General features: G+C 39.9%; 1 protein-coding gene and 1 long non-coding RNA gene across 7 annotated transcripts in view; one reads left to right on the top strand and one right to left on the bottom strand.

Moving 5' to 3' along the window:
- The window catches only part of DCN (decorin), a 29,897-nt gene extending 9,658 nt beyond the window's left edge, over positions 1–20,239 (top strand). The window contains exons 3-8 of the mRNA XM_082238630.1: positions 3,782–3,894; positions 12,738–12,951; positions 13,613–13,726; positions 15,498–15,591; positions 17,096–17,234; positions 18,795–20,239. Of these exons, the coding sequence (XP_082094756.1) occupies positions 3,782–3,894; positions 12,738–12,951; positions 13,613–13,726; positions 15,498–15,591; positions 17,096–17,234; positions 18,795–18,989 (869 nt within the window). The 3' untranslated portion in view covers positions 18,990–20,239. The remainder of the gene's footprint in view (positions 1–3,781; positions 3,895–12,737; positions 12,952–13,612; positions 13,727–15,497; positions 15,592–17,095; positions 17,235–18,794) is intronic.
- Positions 1–22,737, bottom strand: part of LOC309542303 — a 220,030-nt gene that overhangs the window by 157,141 nt on the left and 40,152 nt on the right. The window lies entirely within an intron of this gene.

The raw sequence follows: 22,737 nt of genomic DNA, 5'->3' as shown, positions 1-22,737 counted from the left end.
CCAACTTGGAAAGTAGCACCAGCCTGTAGGAAATTTGTGCTACCTGGATGCTTGGCTCAGTCTAAAACAGAGATATGAGATATAAAGGGTTATTCCTGTGCATGCAGTTTCATGTCAGGGGACAGGACAAGTACTCTGAGTAATGGAAATTTACAAATGCTACCATAATTGTATACACTGCTACACAATATTTCTGATAACTTCAGCTGTGGAAATGGTGTTATGAAATACTAGGATCAAAAGGTCTTATTATTTGGAACACATTTTAAGGGTTAGTCATTCCAGAATATATTCGGCAAAAGATATAAACGACAAAGGCAATTTATAGGCTCGGTGGCCCAGGCTGAGTCATGTATGAGCAATGAATGGAGAAATCTTCAAGAAAATCAATCACTGCCATATGGCTTCCTGTTGCTAGATCAGTTTCGCATGTTTTAATTTGCTAAGAGTCCAGATGGATGAAATAATTCAAGCTTATTCAAGTTGTGCTTGCAACAAGTTCTGTAAGAAAATGCAAATTTTATGCAAACTTGTAGTGGCAATAAGTCTTCTCTTAAACCTAAGCACAATAAGTAAATCCAAAAGTATGGGTTTATATAAACACATTAGGCAATTCTATCAGCTCCTGCAACAAGGAATCTATAACAGCAAGCTATTATGAGTCAACCTTTGCAAGCTTCAGAATTCATGCAAATTGGACTTTGAAGTTCTATTTAACTTATAAACCAACAGTAAGCCAGTAAGATTTCTTGGTTAAAATAAATAAATTATTTTATTCATAAACTTATGGATAGAAATAGGGCTGACATATGGCATTCAGAGATAAGAAGGCTGCAGTAGTCAAGGCATGAGAAAACCTGAGCACAAACCATACTTTTCACTAGTGAGCAGAGAGAAATGACCATAGGTTTGCAATAATGTAAGGGGGGTAGGGTAACATAACTTGGCAATAGACTGAATATGGGAAGTTAAAAAGAGAGAGATGAATCAAGATAAGGCTAAGGTTCTACCTCTGGTTTTATTCATAAATCAATCTAGTCTTACCTTCAAAAGTTTCAGCTTGTACTTCTATTGTATTTTCTAGTGTTAGCTTTGTTTGAAATAAATTGTGGATTTTATATAAATTGCCCAGACTCCTCACTACCCTGTCTTTCTGCTTACTTTCATATGTACCTACTTGAACCTTAAGATCCATTCAGAGGCACCTTTCAGTTTTGGTGCCAAGTGAATACCTTTCTTTTCATCCAGGCCTTTGAAATATTATTCTGGGCCTCTGCGTTTTAAAAACTGTGTAGCCATTTAAATTAATTGACCCAAGTTAGTCATGACTATGAATTTCAGGGCTAGTGTCAAAAATGGGCACATATCGCAGTACTGAGCAATTCTTTCTTTCTGTGAAAACTTTCTATACTAACAGGACAGACAGAATGAATATGCATATTTACAAGATATTTTAGTTAGAAAAGCAAATGTGGGTGACAGTGTTCTTTAATTTAGATAGGGCTATGTAATATGCAGTGGCGTAGCGTGGGTTGTCAGCACCCGGGGCAAGGCAAGTAATTTGCGCCCCCTAACCCGTGGATTTGCGCACCCTAACCCCCAGATGTTGCGCCCGGTGTGGCCGAGCCCCCCTGCACCCCCCACGCTACGCCACTGGTAATATGAAATAATTTTAATTTTCTTCCTTCACCTAAGCCACATATATGAAATGGTATCACAAGTGTTTTTAATTTAAACTGACTGATGTTCTTCGGGCATTCACAGAACAGAAATGAATCTGTTTGTAAAAACAACGCTCTGTATATAGTTTCTGTTTCAAAAAAAGAAATGGCAGTGGAGTCATTTAAAATTGTCTTAGTTTTTATAAATTTAATAGCCTGGACATTTTAGATGAGGATAAATATGAGAGCACTGATATGTGGAAAAGCCTGAATGTAAAAATAATGCTAAACATCTTTAATTATATTCTGATGTTTTACTCATTACAATCAGTGATCAGCTCTGTACTTTAGTGGAAGGATACAAATCAAATGAGGCATGTTTTTGGTCTGACTACGTTGATTACATACAATTTATTCTTTTTAGATGTATGACAAGGAACTGAATCCAAACATGGCCTTTCTTCAAGCACTTCATATTTGCTGAAGTCAGCAGAACATGGTATTTGGAAAGTTTCCAAGACCGGGTCCCTGACTGTCATCCAGAATTAGAGTTTAGGATTTAACTGACCATAATTAGAACATGGAGGACTTGGAATTTGAAGCAGTGAACTTAAAGCTTGACTTGACATTGTATGAAGAAACTGCTTGTTTGAATTGGTGGGGAAAGGGAAACTATTTTACTTCAATGGGGGTGGGGGTGGGGGTATCAGTAGGACTGGTTTCATTCAAAATTCAATAGAATAAGTAAGAGGTAGCTCTGATTATGAGCCGTGCTTGCTAGGGCTGACAGAAGTTATAGCCCAACAACTTCTGGAGGGCACCCTGGAATAAACGAATAACTCCTATGGCACTGATGATCAATGATGCCTTGGCTAAGGACCAAAGTGAGAAAAGAACTACAGATGAATTGTTATAGGACCAGACTACTGTGAACAGTTGAAGATACAAGGTAGCAAACTGGATGTTTATGATATTTTTACATTTCATTGTGTGACTTCCCCAGAATAAGAGAATAATGGTAAAGGCACCCCTGACCATTAGATCCAGTCATGACCAACTCTGGGGTTGCGGCGCCATCTCGCTTTATTGGCCGAGGGAGCTGGCGTACAGCTTCCGGGTCATGTGGCCAGCATGACTAAGCCGCTTCTGGCGAACCAGAGCAGCACAAGGAAACGCCATTTACCTTCCCGCTGGAGCGGTACCTATTTATCTACTTGCTACTTTGCACTTTTGCTAGGTTGATAGGAGCAGGGACCGAGCAAAGGGAGCTCACCCTGTCACGGGGATGTGAACCGCCGACCTTCCAATCGGCAAGTCCTAGGCTCTGTGGTTTAATCCACAGCGCCACCGGCATCCCTAATAAGAGAATAGTGCAATAAACTTGAGAGAGATCTGTCTGTCTTTCATCTAAACAAATGTTTCCCATTCTTGGGTCTCCGGCTGTCTTTTTAACTACAATTCCCATCATCCATGACCACTGGTCCTGCCAGCTAGGGATGATGAGAGCTGTAGTCCAAAAACAGCTGTAGACCCAAGTTTGGGAAACACTGGTCTTAACCCTCGTTGAGGGAACTGGCTATTATCAAAGACAGAATGCTGAGGTAGATGAACCACTTGTCCATTTCAGAGTAGCAGTTGTTATCAATCTTTTCAATTTTTAGGTAGTGAAAGCTTGAAATCAGTTGCTCTGCTTCAATAATGAAGATATAAGTAACTATTGACCCTCTTTAACACATCTTTATGCTTTTGTATGTTGTGACGGTAACCAGCTTGGATGGCTTTAAAAGAAGAATAGATAAATTCAAAGAGGATCCCTCGGCCGGAAAGCGAGATGAGCATCACATCCCATAGTCGCCTTTGACTGGACTTAACCATTCAGGGTTAACCATTTAACCTTATAAGTGGCCACTAGTCATAATGGCTATATTCTCCATCCACTGTTGACCATATGCCTCTGAATACAAGTCACAAGTTGCATTCAGATCCTACTTGTGGGCTTACTGTAAGCATCTAGTTGGCCACTATAAGAACAGGATGTTGGTCTACCTGGACCTTTGCTCTGATCCAGCAGGACTTTTATCTTGTTCTTATTAATTGCTATTTTTAAAATCCCATTACAGGTCTGGATCAAGTTCCAAAGGATCTCCCTCCAGATACGACTCTACTGGACCTACAGAACAATAAAATTACTGAAATAAAAGATGGAGATTTCAAGAACTTGAAGGATCTTCATGTAAGTTGCAGTGAAATACACATTACATGTTAGTCACATGTTTGATCAGTTCCAGTAGGTTCAGAGACTGACCTGGAATAATATCTACCTTGCTGTTGGTACTATAGAAATATTTTGCATATAAACATATAAAGGTTATGTACTAAGCCACTATTGCTACTGTAATTGTGGGTTATAGTCAATTTAGTATTACTCAGAGTAGATCTATTGACATTAATGAGCAGGAATAAGCTAGGTGCATTCATTACAATGGGTTCAGGTCTGGTCATGGCCCTGAAACTGCCTTGGCTACCCTGGTTCATGACATTTATCAGAAGAGAGATGGGTGGATGTGACCCTGCTATTTCTCCTCTCAGTGCTTTTTCCTATTGGTGGCCAGAGTATCCTTCTGGAGCATATCAGAGGGATAGGGGAATTGTGCTTAACAACAACAAGAATACTGCTAATAATAATGGTTTACATTTCTACTCACTGACCCCTAGTGGATAAATCATTTCCCGTCCCCCATCTCCCCTGTAAAGCCTAACAAGAAATTTAGATGTTCTAAACTTAAAGGATATCTCTCTCGCAACATCAGACAGCAAACAACAGGTATTTGCAAGAGACAACCTTCCTTTCTGCGATCTTAGCAATGGGTGGATGCAATTGTTTCTGAAATCGATTTAGTAGTAGGATGTGGAGTGATAGCCTGCCCTGGAAGGATTGGGTTGGCAGGTCCTGGTTTCTACATGGTCATTGGAGTGCTCAGGTGGCCTCAGTGGCTAAGGGTAAAGGTAAAGGTACCTCTGCCCGTACGGGCCAGTCGTGACCGACTCTAGGGTTGTACGCTCATCTCACTCAAGAGGCCGGGAGCCGGCGCCGTCCGAAGACACTTCCGGGTCACATGGCCAGCGTGACGAGGCTGCACTGGTGAGCCAGCACCAGCGCCGCACACGGAAACACCATTTACCTTCCCGCTATAAAGCGGTACCTATTTATCTACTTGCACTTAGGGGTGCTTTCGAACTGCTAGGTGGGCAGGAGCTGGAACCAAATGACAGAAGCTCACCCCGCCGCGGGGATTCGAACCGCCGACCTTACGATCAGCAAGTCCTAGGCACTGAGGTTTTACCCACAGCGCCACCCGCGTCCCTCAGTGGCTAGGAGTGCCTAAATGAAAAACAACACCAATATATCTGAATACACAGCAGAAGTTTGGTTATTTTCCTGGTTCCTCAACTACCATTGAAAACATCTAATGGTACCTATTAGAACTGCTGCAGGAAACACCAATGTGAAATAACTGTATATGCAATGCATGCACCTGAGAAATAAGGTTGTTCTATGTTTCCCAGACACATGTACATGCATATCTTACTTCCAGACTTAATGAGTTTCTTACAACAAAATCAACATGCAGTACTGCCCATAGCAGGCCTGTTTTAATATTTCAGTTGTCCCCATAGTTTGGACAAAGTTGTCATCCACAGGACAGATGGTAAGAGTGTGGACAAATTATACCCATCAGCTGTGCAATAATTTAAAACTGAGCTGAATATCTCAATTTAGAGATATTCGGAAACACATCAAAATTTATACCAAATGGGGATCTGTATGAAATGATTAAAAATGAGTGAACCCCTAAGGAGTTCTGTGGAATCATTTTGGATAGTATGTGAATTGCTGTCTGTGGATATAGAAGGATGAAGAGAGAACCTGGTTTACATGGCTGCACAAAGGATGCAAGGTGCTAGTGATTGGCACCTGTTGATTTCTACAGAGGCTGTTGCCTGCACAGAATAGATGGTCTCTACTGATACTGCCTGATGGATCTGGGTTGAGGTGAGCCTATAGGAACCCTTATGCCTACAAGCCTTTGTAGAGGTGCTACACTCAAGCACTGTGTTAGTACTGAACACTGATGCCCAGGAGCAGCAGTGGCCTCTGTGGAGGCTGCATTCTTCATAGGAAGAGGCACGTGAAGAGCAGAAACAAAATAGAGGACACCTGCAGCAGACCACAGCATGTACAAAGGCCTTTACGCTTTGAGGTGGGCTCATTGTGGCTCTTAGTGCTTGGGACAGACCTTTGTCTGAAGGTCTGCTTGGAAGGCAGAGGGATCAAGGCATATGGTGAGACTAGCAAGAAATCCCTGTGGCTTTACTTCTCCATCCTCAGCATAGGAAAACCCAGCAAACATGATTAAAAATGTACTATCCATTATATTAAAACTGGTTAGTATATTTGTGGCTGCTTTTGAGCTAGATTCAGAGCAGAATAATCCCTCAATTCAGTATGTTTTGACTGTTCAGACTGAGTGTTTCTTATTGTTTAGACTGCTGACTTCTCTTCCTCATCGCCCTGGTTTCCAGAGTTACAACCAACTATGCACTCTTATTGGGAGTTAGGGACACAGTTGTACTGAGCAGGATTAATTTCCAAGTTAATCATATGTTGGATTGAGCCACAGGAGTCGGCATGCACTGGACAGTCAGGGAGAAGCATATGGAGTGAGATGAGGGCAGGCACTTGACTGGTTGCTTTACCTGTAGCTTAGCAGCTAACTGAGAAATGATGAATTGGCAATTTTTTTTGAAATGTTGTGCTGGCCTTAGGTAACAGTAACATCTTTAGGGAATTATATACAGTAGTTCTGTTTCCTTCCAGGGACTCAATATTGTGACTAAAAGGCCACTGCCACCAGCAACACAGCTTGATGGAAAAGGGGGGGAAGGCCTCCAAAAAACATTATAAATGAATTAATTATGCAAAAAGAAGTAATGGATCTAAAAAAAATTAACATTTGGACAGATTTGGCACAAATTCCATGCAAGACTGAACTCAAGATGACTCAAACAATTACAATTGCAAAATACAAAATCCCAGAGAGATTTCACCAAGACTAGTCATATAAACTATTGGAAGAACATTTGTGTGAAGAGAATTCCTTCATGCAGAACTGTAACTGTCACTGCTTTCTTTTCTTTTTGAGCTCACCCAGACTGCTGAAGAATTTTACTGTGCCCCAGGATTATTAGATGTTTGTGTGGTTGCCTAGCAGTAACATATGGGCTACATCCCTGTTTTCCCATTCCAGTTTAATTTTTAGTACTCTAATTGCCATGAGCATGTCTAGCAGCCTTGGTCCAGGCAAATCCCTCCTCTCAAGTTTTCCCACCTGGCTTCTTTGCTATATGTTCTCCTTAGGATAGGAGGAGTTTGTGTTTGATAGCCAGCTAAATCTGGAACTATTTACTTGGTATGCTAGCAGCTCAAGTGCTACATGTGTTACTGCCATAAGTTCATCTCTCACCAGAATCCACTGTCAAATAAGTGAAGTAATGCTAAAGACAAGAGTGGCTCTGGGTGTTTTTCTACTCATTCACTTTGGGTTTGAGGGTGGGGTTTATTTGCAGCTTGCTTCTGAAAATGCAATTTATTGTATTTATTGGTTGGTGCTTATTATGCTTGACGTGTTTATTCTGTGAACTTCCTTTTGAGTGGTTTTACTAACCACTAGAAGATGGTTAGTAATTTGTTTAAGAAATAGTAAAAATCAAGGTATGGAATTCCCATAAAAAGGTAAAGGGACCCCTAACCATTAAGTCCAGTCGTGGACGACTCTGGGGTTGCGGCGCTCATCTCGCTTTACTAGCTGAGGGAGCCGGCGTTTGTCCACAGACAGCTTCCGGGTCATAGGGCCAGCATGACCAGAGCAGCACACTGAAACACCGTTTACCTTCCTGCCAGAGTGGTCACCTTAATTTAAAGTAGTGGGAAGGGAAGGAAAAGTTGTATTTATCATCAATTCATCCACCTAATGACTAGGTTCAGCAGTGATGAGAGGGTGTGAGTTGGAGGGGATATTATTGGGTTGTTTTTATTTTGGGGAGTTTTTATTTTGTGTTGTCAGGGTTATTGGGTTGTGAATGGCCCTGAGACCTGCAGGTATACAAATTCAATAAATAATAGTAATAATAAAGTAAAGGTGTTTGGGACCATTTGGATAGGTGAGCGACCAGTCAACTAAGTATGTGGCACAAGATTAGCTTGCTGACTGGAAGAGCAATCCACACCCCATTTAAATCAGGCTTTGGGGTCTAGGGTGCTTAGACTAGGTAGAGGTGTCCCTCTGCCTGACCCTCGCTATCTTTGCATACTGAATGATGCCAGGAATAGTCCACTGGTGTGTAGCACCACTTTCCACCCACTGAACTTATGGGTGACAGCAGTGGGATCCCCACCAGTGGCAGACAACAGAAAGCCCTGAAATGAGTCATTTCAGGGTGGAGGGCTGATTTGGCAAAGGATGTTGGATTCCAAGCTGGCGCCATTGCTGGCTCTGATCTAGGCCCAATCACTGCATCAGATCCCGGCTGACCCAGCAATGTGCCTGATGCCACCTTCACCTTGTACTGGTGGCCCTGCAGCTCTCTAAGTCCCTAATCTAGTTGCTGACCCCTGGCAACAAAAAGTGCTCTGAAGCTCCTACTGCATGCAGGGGAAGGGTGTGTGTTATTTTAAGCAGCTTCTGTTTGTGGTGGTGTATAAACATATATAGAACATTATCAACAATGTTCAGAGATTCGTATTAAAATGGACTGGTCATTTATATCTCAGTGGTAGTCCTTGTAGCTCTGAGTTGAAGAGAGAAAAATATGTCCACAGCTAAATGAACAGTAAATGTTTTTGGGAGAGGCTTTCTGCTAGCACTGCTGAACTTTGAGTGACCTCTTCCTCTCAGAGATCTGGCCACTCCTGGCTAGTATACAAAATTAAAACCATGCACATCTATCATATACACAGTGGAGCCATCTGCAAAACATACCTCCTGTTTTACTGACAATGAACAGGAAATCAAATACACTAGAGAGAAAATATACAACACATGAACTGTTCAAAATAATAGTTTCTCCTCTTTTTGCTTTTTCTTCATGTTTTCCCTCCCTGCAGCTGTTTATATATTTTCTGATCTTTGCAAATGTTCAGCTTTTCCTCCTGCACGTTTTAAAGATAGCTGGCATAAGTTTAATTATGAAAGGATTTAGAATGGCTAGAAATCAAAACAGAGAGTTGAACCATCTGTTTTTCCATTCTTACAAGTAAGATAATGCATTCAGTGAGCAAATATGCTCTACAGCTGTGTTCCACTGATCAAAATAACAAGGGAACATTATTCCTGAATAATTATTGCTTTCCAAACATCTCAAAGCACTTTCCAAATGTAAATATATTTAATCTCATATTTTTATGAGTCTGAAGAGGAAACAGGTACACAAGAAGTAAGGTTCACATAACATAGTAGGGCCAGATGACTGCTACTGTAGTCCAGTGATTTAGGCTCTGGTGACTATGTGGCAGTGAGCAAATCAATCTTTGCCTCAGTTTACTCTTGCATAGGAAGTGAATGCAATTTATATACTACATTATATTGTGGTTGTAGTGGTGTGTCAAGAAGGAAGGGGACAGAGAACAGATGAAAGATTAACCCTGTCACCTCCCTGTAGTTATTTAATAGGTTGGTCACCTAGCTATGGAGTGTGTGTGTGTGTGTGTGTGTGTGTGTGTGTGTGGAAGAGAGCACTCCATTTAAAAAATATCTCTTTGAAGCTCACTTTCTGATCTCCTACTAGTTCTAACCATTCATTTCAGAAGATCGACTTCCCCTCCACCTCACAGATGTCTGGCTACTGCCACCAGCCTCCTTTCAGAGACTGAGGGAGAACAGAACAGTGAAATCAAAGTTCCTGTCCGGGAGCTTACTCAGGAAAATGCCTACCTTTTGTAACTAGAAAGAAGCAGGTGTGGGATCTGGAATGGACTTCCTTGGGGACCAGGGAGGAGAAGGGATCATGAGTAAAAATATTTTCCTAGACTAACAATGATGTGCAGTTTTGACTGTACAGTATGATGGCAAAGGAGGGGGCAATAACTGCTAAAAATAAAAGTGTTGGTTAAGGACTGCATGAAAGCCATGCCATTTGCCCTGGATCCATAGGGACAAACAATGTAATACATTGAATGTGTGATCATATTTAAGGCCTGTTGGTACTGTATTTTTTTAATAGCAGCTATGGGTGGGATCCAGTCAGAATCAGGTCTACAGCATGCATGAAGAGAAGTCAATAGCTTTTCTCTCTCATCAAACAGCATTGATACTACAGCACATAGAGAGTTAAACCCTCCATAATCAGACCCCTTGCACCTTTAAAAAGAGAATATTGTTGGCTTCAGGTACCGTCTCTCTCTAGGCCTCCGGTTGGCCACTGTGAGAACAGGATGCTGGACTAGGTGGGGTTTTGGCCTGATCCTGCGGGGTTCTTCTTAATAATGATCTTACATTTAAAGCAATGTGTAGTTTGTTCCTAAGTATTTGAGAAGACTGTATAAAAGCTATAGCTGTTCAGTGATGGAGAAAGCCTGCTCTTCACATTTTCAAAGGCACTTTAGATATTAAGACACAGACCAGATATTTAAAACATATTCCAAGTCTGAGTTCAAGTAGACACAAATTGTGAGCAAGGAACACTTTTTTTGGTTCTACACACAAGAAATTTATGTGATAATCTGAGAGGCTTGAATTTTGAGGTTTTTTGAGTGATTCAGACATAGCATCAATTCGGAACTTGTGCAAGATGAATAGTTGTGACAACACAGAATGTATGTGCTGAGCCTTAAATCTAAAGAACCAAAGTACTTTGTTTCATTATGAAAAAACTGGTTAGTCCTGTATGAGCTATATAAATCAAATTCTGAGCAAACTATGACAATCATGGGAATTCTGATTAGGACGTGTACATTTATGTTTACGTGTGTGTGTGTGTGTGTGTGTGTGTGTGTGTGTGTGTTACAAGATCTGCTCCTTTATGTTCACAGAACCATCACTCCTGGGAGAGGAAATAATTTTATGTCACAGAGGTTATTGCAATGGACCTGATTACGCTGCAAAACATTGCTTTGCTTATTTGCAGAAAATTAGTAAACACTAACAAAACCAGTTCCAATGACTATAAGGTTTATTTACACAAAATGGCAGGTAATAAGTAAAATGGCTTTGTAGCTTGAATAGCTGGCAAAGAAATATAGAAAGATGGTCAGTTGTTATGAGTCACAGTCTACCCAAACCCATGTTCCCTGAACCATAAGCTTAAAATGTTCCTATTACAGAGATGGAGCTTAAAGAATACCTTACATGGAATATAGATGGGAACCAGGCACAATATAGATGGAGGCCTAAATGCACCAGGGGGAAAAGCTTGAATGTCAATGACTAGAACTGGACTAGTGTGAGAATTCAGAGAGAACATGACTGAAGAAATAAGGAAGACAGGAGAATAATAAATGAATGAGATGTAAATAGCTGTTGCAAGCAAAGGAGATATAAATGGTTTTCTAATTTTCACTATTGCCTTTATGTGCACAATCACAACCAAGATTCCTAACAGATGCTTGCATGTCAATGTGCGTTATGGAAGTTCCCAATGGTCAAGCACACTTGGATTAATTATTATGTCTTCTGTGACAGACTTGATAATCTATTCAACCCTTAGGCTTCCCTTTAGGCAGATATCACCCTGGCTTATGAGAAACCCTCCCCTAAATAGAAAAATAAAATATGTTTCTTTTTGTAATGATACTTCCTCCTGCAAAGGTCCTAACTAATGTAAAACAGAAAAACAAGTACAGCTGAAAAATAAGAAGTTGTGGAGAGGAAATAAGGATAGCTATCTAGCTAAAGGTGAGGCGGTTTAGTTCCCACAATCATCTATAGGGTTGGAGTGTCTTGAAAAATAGTGATATGATGCAGCTCCCTGGAAGTTTCCCAAAAAATGGATCAGGGCAGTGATCTCCTGTGAAGAAAACTGAACTAAGTAGGGACTGAGAGATGCCCACATAGGAAAAAATCTCATCGATTGGCTTTAACCCAAAGGGTAATCTTTCTAAAGACAGGGCTGGACAGAAGGGGGACTAATTGTTAATTAATTTAAGTACTGAGTCTTTACTGTCAATATATGTTTCCTGCTGCATGGTGACAAGGATGTCATAACTCTCAGACAAGTGACTGAGACATCCCTTGTGGAGAAATATGATGATTCCCAGGAAATGTAAATGTAGGTTTAATTCAATTAATGGAAGAAGGTTCTTGTTGGAGGCAACCTCAACTTCTGTCCAGAGTTAAATAACTATAGATATAGTAGACATTGAGCGGGAGAGGCTATTAAGGCTTGTATTTACATGATCCTTTATGCATTTTCTTAAGCCCAGATAACTTTTCTGTACAGCAGCTACTATGGAGAGGATACAGTACTTGGAGGGAACTACTGGGGCATCCCCCAGTACTTAGTTTGTACCACTGTGACTTCATCCGATTCCTTGCAGTGACACTGCAGTCATTTCTCAGAGCAAAGCCAAAGTACAGTAAACTCATATTTTCAGAGTATGCACTAGGTTCCAGTTGAACAGCTGGAGAGTTAAAGGCCCCCTTCCCCATGTCACAGTCCTAAACATGAAGGCCAAATCACATTACAGTGGATGCTCAGGTTGCAAATGTGATCCGTGCGGGATGCACGTTCGCAACCCACAGCGTTCGCAACCCGCAGCGGCGCGTCTATGCACACACGGGTTGTGATTTGGCGCTTCTGCACATAGTGCGATTTAGCACTTCTGCGCATGCGCGACCTCTGAAACTCGGAAATAACCCAAAGCGTCTGTAACCTGAGGTATGACTGTACAAACTTGTAGGACATAGAGAATTATCATTCTAATGGACGTTTGTATCTTTAGTGGATACTTGTATCTTCCTTTAACAGTATGCCCATGTGTGGCATTAACAAAGTTCTATTTTATTGTTTCTTGCTTTACAGGCATTGATCCTTGTTAACAACAAAATCAGCAAAATCAGCCCGGGAGCTTTTGCTCCACTCAAGAAACTGGAGAGACTTTACCTTTCCAAAAACAATTTGAAGGAACTTCCAGAAAACATGCCTAAAAGCTTGCAGGAGCTACGAGCACATGAAAATGAAATAAACAAACTAAGAAAAGCCGTCTTCAATGGACTAAGTAATATGATTGTCGTAGGTATGCATCGCTGCTTACAGATAGAGACCATGATAAGATTTTATCAGATGAAAGATGGTAAAATTCAAAGTCAGTAGAATTTGACAGAATCCAGACTACGAAATTTCTTAATTTTATTATTGATGTAAACACTTCCAAGGGGGGGATGTAACAGTGGGTGGTTGAATGTGAAAAAGAGAAGTGTAATTGGGCGTATCAAGTGTTTTGGTTCATACTGAGTTTGCTAAAGTACTTTTCATGTGTTAGACCATGTGTTAGATAATAACCTTCCCCCTTTTTTCACTGGTAACAGTTGGGCATTATAAAGGAGGGTGTAACTGAGAGAAATCAAAAGGAAGAGTTGAAGTAAACATTTGTCTCATAGTGTTCAGCTAGGCTGTTAAAATCTCCAGCTTCCAATTTTTTATGGAATGAAATTTTCACCCAGAAAATATAATCAAGTAAAAGAAAACTCCTATGAATTTACCAGCTGAATGTTATCACTTCTTATAAAGAACCTTTACAGAGGTATCACAACACTAAATGTGATTTTTATTTTAAAAGTAAGGCTGGAATTATTTCGCAAAGTACAGTGCAGCCAATTTAACACAATTAGAGAAGAATTAAGGAGGGAGGGGTATTAATCTGTTGGTTAAGAATTGTCAATGTTGTTTATTTTTAGAACTGGGTACCAATCCATTAAAAAGCTCAGGTGTAGAAAATGGATGCTTTCAAGGGATGAAGAGACTCTCTTACATCCGTATTTCAGATACCAATATAACAACTGTCCCTAAAGGTAAGCACACTACTTGGGAAACTGAGCCTGTGTACAGCATCGCTGCCAGAATATTATGAAGAACTTTATTTTATATTTTTATCTTAAATTGTGTAAATTGTAAAAAATATTTAAAAATTGTTGAATGCAAATAATGCATCACATGCAGAATATTACTTTACTTTTAGAATACAGTAACAAAAGACACTCAAGTTTAAATTGAAAGTATATATCGTACTTTTCTGTGTATATGCTCAACAACTCCAATCCTCCCCCCAAAATCTCAACAACTTAGGGCCATCCTCCCCCCAAAAAGCTCCACAACTCTGGGTCATTTTCTTAAATTGGAGTTCCCAAAATTAAGGGGCGTCCTATACATGGGGCCACATTATACACGGAAAAGTACGCTATGTGGTATCAAATATGCATTTATCATTCACACTTAGGAGGGCGGACCTTCCCACAGAGAAGCAGAGCATAGTAATATAAAGTATGCATATACTTATTCTTTATTTAAACTTGTGAGATTAATTCCATCATTCTGCATGGTCAGCCTTTATTATATCCCATTTACATTCTGCTTTTAAGATTTAGGAATGATTTTAGGAATATGTTTACAATCACAAGTATGGGTGAACCACTGACCAACAGTACTGTTTCCCAGACTTGGGTCACCAGCTGATTTTTGGACTACAACTCCCATCATCGCTAGCTAGCAAGACCAGTGGTCAGGGATGATGGGAATTGTAGTCCAAAAACAGCTGGAAGCCCAAGTTTGGGAAACACTGCTCTGCACATTGCATAGGCTGGACATGAAGAGGGACAGAGTCAATGCTGAACTGATTGGAGTAAATAAGGAATTTATTTTGTGTGAATTCCAGTGTGAACTGACCTGATCTGCTCCTCATGAACTCCAGATCATAATATAATTAGCCTTCAGATTTTCTCTTCAACTTTTGCAGTACAGTTCTTGACTCAAAAAACTGAACAAGATGCGCTACCATAATTTATAATAATACATATTCATATATTAATTGGTAGCTTTAAAAAAAAATCACATAAACATAGAAACAGGATGGAACACGTGCAATTGCAAAATATTATAATGATAGTGATCCATCCATATCTTGTACCACTCTATTTTTCATTTATAAATCTCCAACTAATTAGCAGTCTGTCTATCTGAAAACCACATTGTCACATTCTAGCAAGACCAAAAAAGAGAGTCTAAAAAGTAGCTATACAGAGAAGAAAAAGCTTGATAAACAAGGCAGCTAGGACCTTCTTGGACAGCGAGCAAATTCAGATTCTTCCTTCATAATGAACCTAGGGTTGCCATATTTCAAAAAGTAAAAACTAGGACACTCTGAAATCCTGGACGTATGGCAGCCCTAAATGAACCAGAAAGTGCACATTTACTCCTTCCCATATAAGTGAACGATGCACGCAGCTATAGAGCCCAGTCAGTGCTGCATGACTTGATTTTATTACCTTTAGTCTGTCCCCCTAAATGGCAACAGCAAAATTTGCCCAGTAACCCAACCGCCCAATCACTGCGGATGTTCAGCCATACTATCCCGCCCAACAACAGAGGGGTGGCCTGTCAGACCCCACTGCAACACGTCCTCTCTATGAAGGAGAACACGCTTTATAGTAAAGGCCAAACATGCCTCATCACCCCTGAAATGAAGTGACCACTGACTCCCACAGGAGCTTTGTGTGCAATGTGTTTTTGTATACAGTCTACCTTTCACGGGTCTTTGCAACACATGTTCTCCATCTTTTATTGCAGGTCTTCCCACATCTCTGACAGAACTTCACCTTGATGGCAACAAAATCAACAAAGTTGATGCAGACAGCCTAAAAGGACTCACCAATTTGGCTAAGTAATTATTATTTTATAAAAATGCCCAGCATTATGCAAAACTGGTAGCCTAAACCTTCAACAGCCACAGCTCACTGCATCTGTTAACAAGTTTCAGGCTGTTTAGAGTTGGATCATTCCAAGCACTTTGGCAAGAAAAGAAGCCGTTACTGAAAATGTATTGAATTTTACATTAGCTAGTTTTCTAGCTTTAAATTGTTTCATCTTTCTGTGTTTAATAGTCTTCAAGGTAGGCTAAAAAATACTAAATGAACAATTTTCATATACTAATGTGGTTTGCCCTACCTTCATTGAGTAAATGTCTAATATGAGACTGGAATACATATTTCCTGGAGTTGTATACATGCTACCACAAAAACAAAGTGTAAAGAACCAGTTCTTAAAAATTACATCTATATTGCTGGGTTCTCCCAATTTCCACAAATAAGTCTATTTTTTTATGCTGCACTACACAAAGCAACCTCCCACCTGCTTTGGCGTGCATTGATATTCTTGTTATACAGGTATCTCTAGCTGCAGCAATATGTATAGAGATATTGCAATCTTATCTGGTACTAAAATCTAACTTTAAAATAATATGGTACTAAGTACCATGTTACTAAAGGACGTGGGTGGCGCTGTGGGTTATACCACTGAGACTAGGGCTTGCCACTCAGAAGGTCGGCAGTTTGAATCCCAGTAATGGGGTGAGCTCCCGTTGCTCAGTCCCTGCTCCTGCCAACCTAGCAGTTCGAAAGCACGTCAAAGTGAAAGTAGATAAATAGGTATTGTTCCAGCGGGAAGGTAAATGGCATTTCCATGCGCTGCTCTGGTTCGCCAGAAGCGGCTTAGTCATGCTGGCCACATGACCCAGAAGCTGTATGCCGGCTCCCTTGGCCAATAAAGCGAAATGAACGCCGCAAACAGAGAGTCGTCCGCAACTGGACCTAACGGTCAGGGGTCCCTTTACCTTTACCTTGTTATTAATTTGATATATTGTGCACATAGTGATAATTGTATGATGTGAAATTAGCTTCGTAATAAGCCTATGTAGGCACAATACATGACTACAACTGGCCATGTGCAATAGAATTAAATGTAACTATAGTACATGTTTTTTAGTATAGAAGAAGAAGAAGAGTTTGGATTTGATATCCCGCCTTTCACTCCCTTTAAGGAGTCTCAAAGCGGCTAACATTCTCCTTTCCCTTCCTCCCCCACAACAAACACTCTGTGAGGTGAGTGAGGCTGAGAGACTTCAGAGAAGTGTGACTGGCCCAAGGTCACCCAGCAGCTGCATGTGGAGGAGCAGAGACGCGAACCCGGTTCCCCAGATTACGAGACTACTGCTCTTAACCACTACACCACACTGGCTCTTGCAACTTGTGCACTATTTTCCTGTTTTGTGGCATGGCTAGAGAATACAGATAATAACTTACAAGGTGTTTAATGTGCGATGAATCTACAGAAACAATTATCTATTATTATTATTTCACTACAGCTTGCACAATATTTTTCTCTTGCAGGCTTGGTCTCAGTTTCAATAACATTGCTAGCCTGGATAATGGCTCTCTAGCTAACGTGCCACATTTGAGAGAATTACATTTAGACCACAATGAGCTTGCCAAAGTACCTCCTGGGCTTGGAGAACACAAATATGTACAGGTAAAGTATACCATAAGACTGAGATATACAACATTTCTAATTATTGTATATCTCACAGGCAATATAGGACTGGCAGTAGTACCTACATCTAATAAAGATGTTGGAAAATCTAATAGGGCAGTAAACTGCATTTCCTCCATTCACTAACTAATACATAAATGCTTAGCTGTAATATATCATTCTGATGAACCTTTTTAATTATATGAAGTAATGGTGCATGTAGGGATGTAACAACTGGTCTGAATGCCATTATCCAACAACCTTTCTGAAAGTTATAGTAACCTTCCTGAAGTTAACACAGGATAGTCTGCGTCTGCTAGCTACCTGGGTGGGACACCACCTAGGAACCTGATGTTTGCTATTTGCACTTCCATCATAGGAATAAAAGCATATATAAATTAATATATAACAGATAACATAAGACTAATTACCAGGTGGACAAAAAACCATTTTCATTTATGTTTTTCCACCCACTTTGCTTAGCTACTGATCTAGTGATAATATCTGCATTACAAGGTATCTTATTTTCATTTGTTGTAAAACAATATCAATAGTCTTTTTGTAATCCAGTCGCTCCAGGGGGGGAAAGCAGGGACTGCAGCAGACAAGCAGAGATTGGCCACATTATTCTCAGTGTCACTCACTGTTCCACATGTGTAACAGAGAGCATTCCTCAACAGTGATAAATTGGGGTTGTTCAAGTCTACAGCCCTACTCTGGTGCTATTGTAATTGTGCTTAAACCATGGGTGCAGGGGGATGCTGTCCCCACTTCCCAATATCCTCATCTCCAACCGATCCATTGCTGACATTCCCGAACTGAGTGGGAAGGTCTGAAGAAAGTTTTTAAGCAGGTTTGGTTGAACACACTTAAAAGTTTTCCTGCAATAACAACATCTGCATTATCAGTGTTCCCAGACACAAAGAAGCTTCTAAGTGCATGCAATCAAAGGAAAAGTTGGGAGAATGGGGCTGGGACATATGCCCCTCACAACCCAATTGTGTAAGCACAATAACTCCTGCATAGGACTTATATATGCTTTGGAAATGTATATAAGAGGATCAAAAGAGCTTCTGCCTTCTGGTCTTCCTGTAGTATCACAAGGATGGCAACAAATATATGAAGATGTCAACACAATGCAGGGACATAGCTGTCAACCTTCCCCTTTTTTGCGGGAAATTCCCTTATTCCAGCGCCGCTTCCCACTGCTTCCCCCTGCTATCCCGGATTGTTAGATATCCCGTAGACTGTCCCCGGGACAGGTGAGGCTGCTGATCCCTTATTTTTGAGGTTGCTGGTCCCTTATTTTCAAATCTGAAAGTTGACAGCTATGTGCAGGGAACTTTAGTGTGTTACCCGGTGGGCAGAGTGAAGTATTAATAATGAGTGGGAGCAAGTTTCTTCTACTCTGGTTACAGTGATTGCTCAAGGGATGATTTTTAAAAAATGATTTTGGCTTACGTATGTGGAAATCGATGTAAGAAATGATGATAAATGACCCATGTTAGGTTTCTGCAACACAATAGCCTGTCTCACTTCTACAATGTTTCTACTTTCCAGGTGGTCTACCTTCACAACAATAAAATTGCTGCCGTTGGTCCCAATGATTTTTGTCCTCCTGGATACAACACCAAAAAGGCTTCTTATTCAGGAGTGAGTCTGTTTAGCAACCCTGTGCAGTACTGGGAAATCCAGCCATCCTCCTTCCGCTGTATCTATGAACGATCTGTAATACAACTTGGAAATTACAAATAGATGCACAAATGCATTTCTGCTAGAAATACCTGTTGCCTGTTAAAATGTTTGCTAACATTAAAGCCAAATACTGGAAACTTACCTGCAGAGTGGATATTATTATGTATGTAAAAAAAAAAGCAAAAACCTAATAGATCATTCCAAGACAAAATTGCTGAATTTACTATGTTTTACTTCCTTGCCAGCATGTGGTATATTTCTGTGGTCTCTATCAATTAGCTGAGCGCAACAGATTTCAGTATTCCACTGTGCATGAAATTTGGGGTAAATATTTGTCATGCTTTTCACAATTAGAAATTATATAGATGGTGGTATTTACAACAACACAAAGGGATTTCTTGGAGGAAAAGGAAATGAAACTTCCAATATATATATATATATTATTCTTGGTGTGGGGCAGGAATAGTCAACTGAAGACTCAACCAAACTCCATAGGAATAAAACCTGAATGTAGGTACCAGTGTGCTTACATAACATAAGCAATATTAAAATGTTGCTTTTGTTAGCATTCTTGGTTAAAATACTCTCTTAATATATTCAAGTTTTCATTTATAAATATCCTAAATATAATTTTATGCAAGATTAGGAAACATCTGCTGCACAAAATACATGAGTTATTGTATCCCTGGATGCTGCTATTTCTGGACTACAACAGCTAACTTGTAGAGGAGCAATTTGTTTCTCCTTGCTCTCATTACCACTTCTCTGTGTCATAAGCCACCAAACAATATACCCATATGATTTCCATTCATCTGAGCATCTGCAGTAACCCACTCAAGGGGATGTACGCAGTGAAACTGCAGGCATGTGTAAATTTAAGCAGGCATAAGCCCACAACATTAATTCATTGCTCTTAAATACAACAATGCACTTTCATCTTTTCACAGCATTTGAGTTTCAACAACCTTTTAAAATAGAATGTAGAGAGATATGCAGACTTCCTTTTCAGCAGTATCTAGAATTACATCTGAGAATATATAACTGGCCAGAACTTGATGAGCAGATTTAGAAGTCTTCTCTTTTAAAAGTCATCTGAAAGCAAACCTTCTACATTCATCTCTATAACTGGCTTCAGTTAGTGGCAAGCATACCAAAATAAGGATGTATATTTCTGGGATCACTGTCTTCAAAGTTAACTATATATCTTTCCACATGTCAAAGAAAAGTTTGGATACCTCTTAATTGTCTAAAATACAATATTTTCAATGTATGTATGTTTTTATATTAAACAGTACTGGCAAACTCCAAAACCTTGTTGTGTGTTATATAGCCTCTCCTGTACAAAACAATGTCAGAATAGCTTCAGAAAACTAATAGCTATTATAAAAAGCAACAGTTAAAGTTAACATGGGTTATCTTAATTGTTTTTACATATATCTTTTCAAATACATATGAATATATTTTTTTCTGAAGAGAAAATCTTAAGAAAAAATGTTCACCTCTGGTTATTAATAAGATACTAAAACACATTTGGAGAAGAAAAGAGGAATTCACCTTTATGAAAGAAGTAAAAAAATGGCAGGGTTATGTTTCCATAAACTATTTTCTTTTTATCGTATTAACCACAGTTTGGCCATATGAGAAGGTTTTGCATTTAAGAGGTAAGAGATTTTCCTTGATTTCCATTATCCCCCTCATTAAAGTAAAATAGTATTTCAGTATGGTATATAATACAATTCAAAACTTTACAAATAAATAAATAAAGCTGAAAGGATATCCAAAATATATCTCTTTGCTAAGGCTCCTGCTAGAAAATTGAAGAGAGTCTCAGCCCTTCTAGTGAAACATTCAACATGTTGACAACAACTGTGAATTTATTTAATATTTTTCACCAACCACCAGAAAACTCACCCTGTGGCCACCCTCCTATCATCCCTGCTCTTGGCTTCTCTGATAAAAATGCTTTAGATACCTTAGGGAACTTACTGAGCTGATGGAGCATACAGATTATCTGTATAGAGCTATACAGAGCTTACCAGATAAATGTTTTGGGACATCAGTTGAGGGTAAAACAAGATGAGTCAACAGAAAACTCTTCTTCTGGTATAAAGCAACAGAGGTGGCGAGATGGGGAAAATAATCATTTCCCTTGGGATATTTTCTCAATGAAGATTGGTATCTCAGACTTCTATTCACCTTATTAGAAAACAGGCCAAGAATAGGATAGCAGTATACTGTACTTGTTTCACGTTGTTACCAACTACCGGTGTTCTTGTGGAACAGACTGCACAACAAGAATCAGCTGCTGCCTCTGCTAGTGCAACTGCTGTGTAGGATTCTGTTGTTGTGTACCTTTAAACTCTGTCAGAGAATGTTGGATATGGCCTTGACGGAAGTGCTTTTTCACAATATATTTAAATTATGGATCTTACTGCCACAGATTTGGTGTGTTTAAAAGGGTATTAGACAAATACATGGAAGAGAAGGTTATCAATGGCTACTACCCATGCTGGTTTCAAATTCCGATCACCAGTTGCTGGGAATGAGTGGTGTTCCACTAATATCATGAAGAAGGTTATTCCAGAAAGTAACAAATAAACTCTTAACTCCTCAAAATTTCTTCAGTTTCTATTATACCAAATGAAATTTGGACTTTTTACACTAGAATAATTAATATCATTATGGAAATTGGTTGTTTTTGTTTGCAGTTGTAATTTAGGTGCAGTATTCAAATCCACAATACTATGATTATTATTATTTTTTAAAAAGCATTAAGGTGTGTGGGGGAGAACAGCAGAACAGTCACCTGGTAGTTCTGTGGGAACAGCAAAAAGAGATCTTTGAGGGGGTAAAGGGTTTTCTCAGATACAGTGGTGCCCCGCAAGACGAATGCCTCGCAAGACGGAAAACCCGCTAGACGAAAGGGTCTTCCATTTTTGAGCTGCTTCGCAAGACGATTTTCCCTATGGGCTTGCTTTGCAAGACGAAAACGTCTTGCAAGTGTTCCGATTTTTTCTCGCTCCCCCCCTTTTTCTAAGCCGCTAAAAGCCTTTTAGCCGCTAATCCGCTAATCCTTTAATAGCCGCTAAGCCTTTAATAGCCGCTAAACCGCTAATCCGCTAATAGGGTTGCTTCGCAAGACGAAAAAACCGCTAGACGAAGAGACTCGCGGAACGGATTAATTTCGTCTTGCGAGGCACCACTGTAATTTTGAAAAAATGGAGGGTTGAGAGATCCCTTCCTACCTGGAGTACAATAGGTAAAGGTAAAGGACCCCTGGAAGGTTACATCCAGTCAAAGATGACTATGGGGTGCATGCTCATCTTGCTTTTCATGCCAAGGGAGCTGGTGTTTGTCCACAGACAGCTTTCCAGGTCATGTGGCCAGCATAACTAAACCACGAATGGCACATGGAGGACCGTGGTGAGTACCAGAGTGCACAGAAACAGGCAGCGGTACCTATTTATCTACTTGCACTGTGCTTTCAAACTGATAGATTGGCAGAAGCTAGGACAAAGCAATGGGAGCTCACCCCATTGCAGGGATTCGAATTGCCAACCTTCCAATCGGCAAGCCCAAGAGGCTCAGTGGTTTAAACCAAAGTGCCGCCCGCGTCCCTACCCGGAGTATACTGATATAAAGCAACATGCCAAAATCTAATGTAATTAATGCAAATTTAGCAACTGCTTTTTAAAAGGAAAGGAAAAGAAAACAATTTTCTTGAAGAAATGCAATAAGATCTTGAGTTAGCAGAAAAAGTTGATGAAAACAAAGAAATATAAACATAGACACAAAGCATGTTTAACTG

Source organism: Podarcis vaucheri (assembly GCF_965113315.1).
Source record: "Podarcis vaucheri genome assembly, chromosome: 10".
NCBI lineage: Eukaryota > Metazoa > Chordata > Lepidosauria > Squamata > Lacertidae > Podarcis > Podarcis vaucheri.
This window is presented reverse-complemented; position numbering and strand designations above follow the sequence as displayed.